Below are 11,386 nucleotides of genomic sequence, written 5' to 3'. Positions count from 1 at the left end.
TTGGGGGGGGGGGGGAATGACTTTTTCTTGGGCTATATGCAAGTGTGAAATGCCTTGCATGCTAGATCTAAGGATTTTAAAAACTTGAGATGAGAACATTAATTTTTAGAAATCTCATGCAAGTGTGAAATGCCTTTCATGATTGATTTTTGGGGTTTTTTAAATTTTCTAAAGGTTGGAAAATATTTATAAAAATCACTTGCAAGTGTGAAATGCCTTGCATGTTGATTTGGGAAATTTTTGGGTCATGGGATCGATGGAAAAAATTAGTAGGATTTTTCGTACTTAAAATTTGGGTTAAATGGGGGTTGTTTCATGCATTTAAAATTTATCTTTAATTTTTGCATGATGAGTTGAGGGAGGTTAAACCCCTAGAGTTGATGGGAAATCAGTCTAGGAAAAGGGGTTGATTTTGGTGAGTCCATACGAGAATCTCCGGGATGGAAAGAGCCGTATGAAGTACCCAAAATTCTCAGAAAAATAAGTTAAACCTCTAAAACTTGGATAAGTGGTTGTTGGTATGGCCATGCGAGGAAGAGTGCCGCATGGGTACCCAAAACCAAGGAAAAATAACCTCATGGCATTGATGGAAGATCAGACCATTGGAGTGTTGTTCCCTAAGGACATGCAAGAATCTCCGGGACAGAAAGAACCGCAGCATGAGAGATAGTTGGGGTTTAAAATGCATGCAAAACTTTATTAAAAAGAACTAAAATTTATCTTTAGGGTTGGGAGCATATAGGATGCATGCATGATAGAATTCTTCTTAAAGTTGCATGATTGTTTTTTTTTGTGGCTTAAGCTTGTGTGTGGTGATTGTTTGTTGCTTGTGATTGAGCTTGAAATTTGTGTGTTATTTTGATTGTACTTAATTCTTGGATTCTTGAGTCCTAGAGTTAAGTGTTGTCCTAGCTAGTTCGCGGGTTAAACGTCTCGGTTCGTAGCTAGAGGTCGAACTTTGTTCCTGACATGTGTGTGAATGTCCGGTGAGCTAATCCAAGGGATCTCATGGCAGGACAGATTCGGGTTTAGCTAGCTACTAGCCCAAACCGCATGATGATGCGGCACAAGTACCTGGTTGTTTACTTGGGGGGAGTAACAATGCGGAGGATTTGGGTGTGTCCGATTGGTTGCCTTTGTGGTATCAATGCGGAAGAGTGTTGGGACGAAACCGAGGATCGATGGGCCCTAGGTTTGGTGTTAATTCCCCAAGTTGATGGTGATATCCCTGGGTGAGGTCTTGTTGTGTAAGTCATGGTGTTGTTACCAGAATTTGGAGTCAAGCGTGGTCAAGCTATCTTGACGCAAGGCTAGCTCTTTCCACCTTGGCAGTGAATGCAAGGTGAAGTGGCGTGGAGGCCAAGTTAGAGTCAAGGTATAGATGAGTCGTGTCTTGTTTGTCCCTTGGCTTGAGTGATTGTGTGTGTTTTTTGCCTGCTTGTTAAGCTTCCACATTGCATGCTTTGTTTGTGGGGATGTATGGGTAGTTGGATGGGTTGTGATTAGCATGTTAGGAGGGGATAGCATGTTAGAGGGTTGCCCAATTCACTGAGTAATCTTAGATTGCTCACCCTTCTCCACAACTGTTTTTCTTGCAGGGAAAGTTAGGAGGGTAGTACCGAGTTTAATGTGTCAGATATGATGTTTTCGTGTTGTGTTACAAATTCCTTGTTTCTTTTCTTTTTATTCGATTGTTTTCGCATTAAGTTGGATCCAACATTTTTTCATGTGTTTTATTGATTTTTGTAAACATTATATTATATAATAAATCGATTATTTTCATATATAATTCGGACAAGTGGAGCTGGTACGGATTAGTCCGGACCAGCATAACGCCGCGTATGTACCGAGGGTTGCCTTTGTGGTATCACTGCGGAAGAGTGTTGGGATGGAACAGAGAATCGATGGGCCCTAGGTTTGGTGTTAATTCTCAGGTTGATGGTTATATCCCTGGGTGAGGTCTAGTTGTGTCAGTCGTGGTGTGGTTACCAGACTTTGGAGTCAAGCGTGTTCAAGCTATCTTGATGCACGACTAGCTCTTTCCACCTTGGCAGTGAATGCAAGGTGAAGTGGCGTGGAGGCCAAGTTAGAGTCAAGGTCTAGACGAGTCGTGTCTTGTTTGTTCCTTGCTTGAGTGATTGTGTGTGTGTTTGCCTGCTTCTTAAGCTTCCGCATTGGTTGCTTTGTTTGTGGGGATGTCTGGGTAGTTGGATGGGTTGTGATTAGCATGTTAGGAGGGGATAGCATGTTATAGGGTTGCCCAACTCACTGAGTAATCTTAGATTGCTCACCCTTTTCCACAACTATTTTTCTTGCAGGGAAAGTTAAGAGGATAGTACCGAGTGTAATGGATCGGATAAGATGTTTTCGTGCTGTGTTGCAAAGTCCTTGTTTCTTTTCTTTTTATTCGATTGTTTTCGCATTAAGTTGGATCCAACGTTGTTTTCTTTTCGTGTTTTATTGATATTTGTAAACATTATATTATATAATAAATCGATTATTTTCATATATAATTCGGACAAGTGGAGCTGGTTCGGATTAGTCCGGGCCAGCATAATGCCGTGTATGTACTGAGGGTTGCAAAGCCTAAGGAATGTACGTAGCGGATAGGCGGCTACTGGTGGACTGGCTGGGGATCCTAATTCGTTGGTGGAACCTTGGCTAGATCGCAGGCAATCGTCTGATTGTGACGACCTCCGGGCCGGTCCGCGGTTAGTCCGGCCGTGTGAACGGTTCAGGGGCGTTACAACCCCATTGCTCATGAAGACCAGATTGACTACATCCTTGGAGGTCTTCCTGATGACTATCGCCAAATCATTGATCAGATCGAAGGACGTGATTGAAACAACCCTTCCCGTTCTTTTTTTATATATATAATTATAATAATATTGATTCACTAAAGGTCCCATACCCACGAACAACTTAGCGACAATCAACAACAACGGATAACAAAACAATTCCATTAAACCAATAAGAATTTCAACAATAACAATCCTATAACCAACAATGCAATAATCCAGAACCACCAATGAAATAACCAAGTTTCAACATCCTACAATGTTCTATCAACTCATCACTAGTAACCTAACAATAGCTAGACCATAATCAATCAAGCCTCTAGAACATCCTCCTCCTCATCGCCTTGATTCCACGATCACACTTTGCCTTTACCTGCACCAGAAACACATATTGAGATGCATGAGTATTGTCATAACACACAGTGAGGCCATCCTCCCATCTACTGGGCTATACACACAAGCAACTGAGATTCCATTGTTAATCTAAAGAAATAAACACAATCAACACATCAAACAAGGCAAAACTCAACATCGGATAAGATTGGTGTCGATCGACGCTAGCACAACTGGTGTCGATAGACACTGCTTTTGAAAACGCGAACTGCACGAATCCGAACGTCGATCCTCCGTTTCAAATCATCCCGAAACCGTCCCAAACTCTCCCAAACACCTCACGAACCTATGGGAAACACAAAAACAACAAATGCAAGCAAGCAAACGCCACAAATAAACAAAGAACAACCAAACAAAAGAGATCTCAGGCTTAGATCAGCCATGGTCAAGCACTCACCTCTTTTGCAGGAAGATTTGGTTGAAAAACGATGGAAACAACACCTCAAGAAGCTTCTCCTTCATTCCCAGCAACAACTCTCCCTTCTACAACTACATATCTCACCAAAAAGAAGCCAAAAAACCTCACAACTCACAAACTCTCTCTTTTCTCTCTTTCTTCTGCAAACAACGACATAAACACTTTCTAAACCCTCAATTCGTCGCTTCCCACTTATATATTAGGTTTAGATAACTCAATTAAGCCAAACCAAACCAGAATCGCGAATTAAAACAAACTTGTCAAACCCAGAAATATTGGTGTCGATCGACACACCCATGGTGTCGGTAGACACCCACTCCAAAAATGCAATATCCGGTCCGCGGATGTTACAGTGATACTGCTCCGAAAATCACCGAGGTGCATGAAAAACTGATTAACCATGAACTAAAACTTCAAAACATGGTTAATCTCGCCACCTCTGTTCCGGCGACTGCACATGTAGTCTCTTCTAAAGCTTCTGGTTTCAACCATCACACAGGTTACCAGCCACGACCTGGATCGCAGGGATAACAACATAACAACTCCTCTCGTGGTACAGGTCGAGGCTATCAGGGTAGGTGTCAAATTTGTGGCGTCTATGGCCATATCGCACGTCGGTGTTCAAAGCTTCAGACTGGTGGTGGATATTATCCATCTCATGGTGGCTATAATACGTCCGATGGTCCACCCTCTTCTCCCATGACAATGTGGCAACCGCAAGCAAATGTTGCTATGGCTCCGCCTTACAACCTGGGCAACTGGATCATGGACTCCGCGGCAACACATCACTTGATGTCGGATCTGGCCAATCTGTCGGTTCTTCAACCTTACACTGGTGGTGAGGAAGTCACCATCGCAGATGGTTCCAGAATACCAATTTCACATACTGGTTCCGCTTTGCTCTCTACTCCTTCTGGTCAACTTGCTATTAATAATGTGTTATCTGTGCCAAATGTTTGCAAAATCTCATCTCAGTGTATCATGGGCCTAGTTAGAGGTCGTGAGGCCCATAAAGAAAGGTGATCCCATGGGCCCAGAGGGAACATGGGGCCCACTGAGAGCTGGCGGTCAGAGCGTTACAAATAGTATCAGCGCCGAACCCAGATGAGTGTGGAGCCGAATGGGCTCACACGGTCGGGGGTGACGATCTTGGTGCGCAACATGGACGTTACGATCTGTTAGTGGGGATGAATTGTTACACCCTTTTTTGCGGAGGGGTTTAAATGAATTGATTTGGCCACCTATGTCACTAAAGTGCATTTATCTTTTCGGTTAAGAGTTCTGAGAGAACTCTACAGTTAAGCATGTTTATGCTGGAGTAATCTCAGGATGGAGGACTTTCTGGGAAGTGATCGTCGGAACAGTGCGAGTGAGGACAAAACACAGGAAAAATCATGTGATGATTTGTAGGGCCAAATCAATTCTTTTAAACCTCTGCGCAAGTCTCTGAAACCGGGGTGTCACAATTCATCCTCACTAACAGATCGGAACGTCTTCGTTACGCACCAAGACCGTCACCCCCTACAGTGTGAGTCCACTCGGCTCTATACTCGTCTGGATTCGACTCTCATACCAAACTGAAACAATCTTACCCATTTTTTTTAAAAATAAATGTCATTGTCAATTAAAAAACATTTAAAAAGCCAATGCTCATGGTTCGAACTCAAAACCTCTAATAATTAAAGCATATGATGTAACCAATTGATCCGACAACTATATATAAGATAAAGTTAAACTTTTAATATTATATGACTAGGTTTTACCCCGTGGTACACCAAGTGTCTATTATTTTGTTGATATGATATTGTAATGGTTTAGAGGTGCTTGTAGTTGAATTGAATCTATATATATATATATAGCGTACTTGTTTACATCCAATTAATGACAGTTAATGCCCATTGTATCTTAGGAAATATCTAATTTGCATGCCAAATTTTTAGGGCTGAGTTTGACAAAAAGAATTTATAACCCAAATTATGTAATCACACCCTCTTAATCACATCCCTATAATATAGCAACTAATTCAAATGAATACATCTTAAGAAATATCTAATTTTGCGTTTAATAAACGATTACATATTTGGTTATATCTTATTAGTTTTAAATGTACACTATTAAACCAATAATATCAATTGAGAATCATAATAAGAATATGTCATATCATTCATTCCTAACTTATAAATAACCATGATGAAACTCGCTAGCATCTGTTCTTTGACTGCTCTTACGCCACAGAGGTTTGGACTTACTTTACTACACGAGCTCGTATATCCCCTCCGGTGGATTTTGAGGCTAGAGGTAGATGGTTGAAGAACCCTTCGAGAGACAAGAATATAGTTATGATTTTGCGTTTAGCTCATCAAGCCTCAGTGTATGCTCTCTGGAGGGAACAAAATTTCAGGCTTCACAATGCCACATCTCGTCCTGCCTCTCTTCTGCTCATAGAAATTAAGAACACCATCAGACTGCATTTGGGTCCCCTAACGCTCAACCAACGAATTTTGCCTCCAGCTCCTACTCTCCTCGTTACATGGTTTGGTGTTTTCCATTAAGACTGTTGATATATTTCCTCCTCCTTTATGTAGGTGTTACTCGTTATAGGAGGCACCTTTGTTTGTAACCAGTTTCAAGTAAAAAATAAAAAATGTCAAATCCTTCTATAGTCATCCCAATGTACTTCTGTCGTGCTCACTGAATCAACCTTATTTATTTTCATAATGGGCTTAATGGGCTTTGTATTTTGAGCTTTACTTAAAACCATTATACATTTAAGAGTCCTTCATTAAATAATACTTACCAAAATTTTCATTCTCCTTCTTCTTTCTCTCTGATTTTGCTTACTTGACCACAAAGTAGCCGAGAAGTAACACTGGCGAAGGAAGAAAACAAGAGAGGAGTAATGGAAATCGCAAAGGAAGATAGCTCATGAGGTCGAAGGCATGAAGAACGATGCTCTTCGCTTTGGTCTTCACGGCGTTAAGAGCGATATCATCGGATCTCACCCTCTCGATTCAGCCTACGAATCTGTAAGCAATTTCAACATTGAAGGAAGTGAACAAAAATTAGGCTAAGAAACGAAAATTAGTGTGTTTGATTTGGTTCATTTCTTTGTAAATTTGAGAACTCTGTTGTTTGAATTTCTGAAATTAGGGTTTGTTTTGTTTCAGGGAAAGAAATCAGAAGAAGAAATGAAGAGGAAAGTGATTATGCATACTTATGGAGCTGCTCTTCCTTTGAAGATGGATCTTGATAGGCAAATCCTTTCTAGGTATGGATCTTTTAACCAGTAGCATTATATAGGTTCTATAGATTACTGTTAAGATTGAAATATTGTTAATATGGCTGTTCTGAATTTTCAAGTATTGTCTTCAGAAATGTTTAGATGATGAATCATCATAATTGGTTATTATATCAGAACTTGGAATCATAAACCGCAGAGTGGACACTTTTTTAGATTTGAAGACTTTTAGATTTTTGGTATTCACATAGAGCTGCTTCAACTTCCTATGGTGAAGTGAATATTTTATCTTTTTTGTTTTGCTCTATGGAGTATTCAGGTTTCAGAGACCTCCGGAACTAATTCCGTCGTCAATGCTTGGCCTTGAAGTCTACACAGGAGCTATAAATGAATTTGGTTTTGAGGATTACTTGAATGGAAAATTGTTCTTTTACAGCTCTATTCCATTTTGGTTGTGCCTTACAACTTCATCTACTGGTCCTCTACTGGTCGTCTACTCCTACAATCACTAAGTGACTATAGAATTACTCAGTTCGTACTAGGAGAAAAGTGTTTCAGCTTTTCTTTATTTTCCCTAGTTTTCATCATTTATTGTTCTTCTGATTGTTCTAATCATGGTATCTAATCCGCAGATCCTCGTGAATCCGAGAGGCGCAAACCAATATACTTTCACCACGGCATGGAAGTTCGGTGTAACACCCGTGAACCAAAACTGTGCGTTTTGGGTAAGGGTGTTAATCGACACCAAGGGGGTGTCGGTCGACACCAATGTTTTCTGATTCGACCAGTTCGATTTAATTATCGATTTGGACCGGGTTGGTTTAGGAAAAACCATTAAACCGAGATATTTAAGTGTTTTGACGACCAGAAGGGTTTGGGGGAAGTTTCTCTTGTCGCCGTTTAACGCTTTTGAGAGAAAAAGAAGAAAAAGAGAGTTCTTGAGATTTTTGGTGAGATTGGTGAGATTCCTTGCTGTTCTTGAGAGATCCAAGGCTGGGAATGATCTAGAAGCTTGCTAGGAGGGTTGGATTCGATGCTCTTGGTCTGAATCTTCCTGCAAAGAGGTGAGTGCATGACCATAGCTAATCTAAGCCCTTGATTTCCTTGTTCTTGCTTGTTTGTTGTTTTTTTGTGTGTTTTCTTGCTGGGGATTGGATTATACAGGTTCCTAATGATGTTTCCGGCATGAGTTTTGAGCTTTGGATGGTTTGGAGGAGATTGGGAAGCGAGATACGACTTTCGGCTACGTGCGGATCGTAGTTGGAGGTGGAGTGTCGATCGACACCACTTGGTGTCGGTCGACACCAGCAAAATGGGCATCGATCGACACTGTGGGGTAGTGTCAGTCGACACCAATGTCAGTGTCCGTCTCGCTGGAAGGGAGGTATCGGTCGACACCTCCCTTCCAGCGAGACGATGTTCGTTTTTCCTGGTTTGTGTGTTTTGATAGTTAATTGTTTAGAACATTGGAATCACTGTCGCTTGTGTGTATAGCCCAGTAGATGGGAGGATTGCCTCACTGAGTGTTTATCAAATACTCATGCATCTCAATTTGTGTTTGCGGTGCAGGTAAAGGCAAAGTGTGATCGTGGAAACAAGGTAATGAAGAGGAGGATGTTCTAGGGACTCGATTGGTTGCTGTCTGATGTTGTTAGGTTGCTAGAGTTGGGTCTTTAGAACTTGCTAGGTTGCCGGTTCCTTGTTTCTTGTTGTTTGACATTGGATATTGGTTATTTATTATTATTGAATATTTATTGGATATTTGTATTAGTTATTCCGTTGTTGATTGTGATTGTGGTTAGGTGGCTAGTGGGTATGGGACCACTAGTTGTAGTTTATTATTTATTATTTATTTTTTTAAAAACAAAACGAGTCAGGTCGTTTCAGTTTGGTATCAAAGCCCTTACGGTTCTAGGTTTGGGTTCACTAGGTTTCTGTTGTGATGTTTGAGATTGCATGTATTCATTGATTATGTGAGTTAGTCAATTGTGTGTGTCATGAAGTCCTAGAACATCCTCTTCGAGCATACAATGTGATTCCACGGTGAGTTTATGTTTTTGTGGTTTGTGTTATGTTAAGATTGCTTGTTAGCCTCTGTTCTTGGAAGTGTAGTGGTTAAAGGTGTTTGAGTTGTTGGTCGTGGACGTGGTCGTGGCCGGACGGGTTTCCGAGGCCAGCGAGTGTGTGGTCCAGAGTTCCACGAGGAGGTATGTCGTAGGATTGCAAGCTTATCAGGAGTGACCAGAGGGGTTAGCCGGTGAACGTGCCGGGGGTGCTGGGAACCCAAGTGTGGGGTTACAGCAGGTGGAGCCCAGGGTCGAGATGATCACTTGGCATATCTGTTGGCGTGCTGTGGGAGCGGTTACCGAGAGGGGTACCAGTGCAGGCTCCAGTGTACCGCATGTGGCAGGGTGCAGCCGAGGGCTGCGGATGTTGAGGTCTATCCATTTATTGTTAGGAGGATGGAACAGTTGTAGATGAGCGGTATGAGATTTTTCTCGAGAGGTATCGAGCCTAGAAGGGCAGTGATGTATCTGCATTTTACTTGTTTTAGATCCTCATTTGCATTCACTTTAGCATCATTTCATCGTGTGTTTGTAGCATTTGCGTCTCATTCTTGCATAAATTCACTCACTTAGTAGTTTTCCATTAGCATTGCATACATTGTTGCATATGGAGTTGTTATCAGGTTTTGGAGAGCTTTTGGGAACACGAAGCTGGGAAGACGAAGTGAAGCAGAGGAAGTCGAACCAAGGCAGAATGACCAACTGAAGCGGAATCTAGCCTAACGCATGCAGAGCAGAAGACAAGGCGGAGCGACTGACACAAGAGGCAGAGCTCGATCGAGCTGATTGAAAGAAAGGACGGTCGAGCTGTCTGAGACAAAGAAGAGCTCGATCGAGCTGAAGTGGAACGCGAAACCAAAGCTGGACAAGAGGAGAAAGCATAGCTCGATCGAGCTGTTGGAAGCAGAGGAGAGCGAGATCGTGCTAAGCATCAACCGACTTAAAAATCGTTGACTTTGACTAGGGTTTTCACAAGTTTAGTATAAATATGTCTCATTTGTTTAGACTTGAGAAGCTCCTTTTTAGCTATTTTTAGAACTTCTCTCAAGAAACAAAACGTGTTTAAGGCTTTGTAATTCGAATTCTCTTTTAATCTTTCAAGTTTTTATAGTTTTACATCTCTCTTTTATGCTTTAGTTTATATAATCTTGTTAATCTCTCTTTAATCTCTTTTCATAATGTTGCTTATTGAATTTTCTGGGTTTGGGTTCTTGAGCTTCATGATTTCTGAGTAGTGTTCTTAAAGTTCTTGAGGTTGGGTGAGATCCATGAGGTTTTCTTAGTCTTTTCTAGGGTTTTGATGTTTAAATCTTTTAGATCCCTTCTGGATTAGTGTTCTTCATGCTAGCTTCTTTCTGATCATCTGAAGCTTGACCCGAGGCATTTCCACCCGAGAGGGCTTGGTGAAATGTCTGATCTAGCTAATACCGGAGATTTACGTGCCTAGCCTAAGAGATTAGTTGTCTAGGGTGTTTATTGACATTGATTGATTGGTTGTTAATGCCTGCCTTGTTATGCTTCGCTAAAGAGATTTAGGTCTGGAGGTAACTTGGCTTGAGGGTCTCTGTCACGAGAGTGGATTGACCTGTTGTTGAATCTTTCGTCTAGGGATAGCTTTGTTTAAAGTTTTATCGAATCTTTGTATTAAGACTAAGTTACTTCATGGATCATTGATACCCAGCCTCACGAGCTCTCTTTTATCATCTGTTTGCATCAGTTTACGTTTTGCTTGTTTCGCTTAGCTTTGCTTACTTTTGTTAGTCACTGCTTAGCTTTTGTTAGTCACTGCTTACTTTTGTTGGTCACTGCTTAGCTTTGTTAGTCACTGCTTAGTTTTGCTATTAGTTCTCCTTTTCTTTTGTTGCTTGCTCACTTAGGTTGTTAGAAAATCAAAACTAAGGTTCGCTTGACTTAGCTAGATTTGATTGCATCTTTTGTGGTTAATAGCTCACCCATTTGGTTTGACACCCTTTGTACTACAATGACAATTTAAGTGCTTAGGGAATTGAACTTCAGTAGAGAAGTAAAATCTTACTATCAGGGAAATAGGTGGACATATGTTTTTGCAGCAGATATTTTGCTGTTTGGTGGTTAATCCAGTTGGATGTTAGAAGTTGAGTAGGTAGGTGTAACATTGCAATGTTATACTCAGACCACATGAGGTACTTTTGGTCAAAAGATGTTTATAGTCGTTAAGGATTGTTGCTCCTGAAGGGATGGTGGTTTTCACAGAATACCGATAGCTCGAGGGGGTGTGGGCTCCGAGAGTGGCAGAGGGGATGATGTTCTCCTGAGGGGATAATTAGTTCCTCTGATACCGAGATATTGAGGATTATGGTCCAAGAGTGAGACGGTATAACTCGAAGACGGTGGTCTGAGAGTGAGATCGGTATGGCTCGAAGGTTGCGACCTAAGGGTGGAAAGTTGGGAGCAATCAATGCCTAAGACGTGTGATACAAGACTCGGTGGTGAG

General features: G+C 41.4%; 1 protein-coding gene across 1 annotated transcript; it reads left to right on the top strand.

Annotated features, from left to right (window-relative positions):
• On the top strand, positions 6,534 to 7,359 carry LOC104720586 (cyclin-B1-2-like). Its single transcript, XM_019230788.1, has 3 exons — positions 6,534 to 6,635; positions 6,777 to 6,877; positions 7,167 to 7,359. The coding sequence occupies exons 1-3, from the start codon at positions 6,549 to 6,551 to the stop codon at positions 7,357 to 7,359; spliced, it is 381 nt and encodes a 126-aa protein (XP_019086333.1). The 5' UTR covers positions 6,534 to 6,548.

This window comes from Camelina sativa, chromosome 10, assembly GCF_000633955.1.
Source record: "Camelina sativa cultivar DH55 chromosome 10, Cs, whole genome shotgun sequence".
Classification (NCBI taxonomy): domain Eukaryota; kingdom Viridiplantae; phylum Streptophyta; class Magnoliopsida; order Brassicales; family Brassicaceae; genus Camelina; species Camelina sativa.
This window is presented reverse-complemented; position numbering and strand designations above follow the sequence as displayed.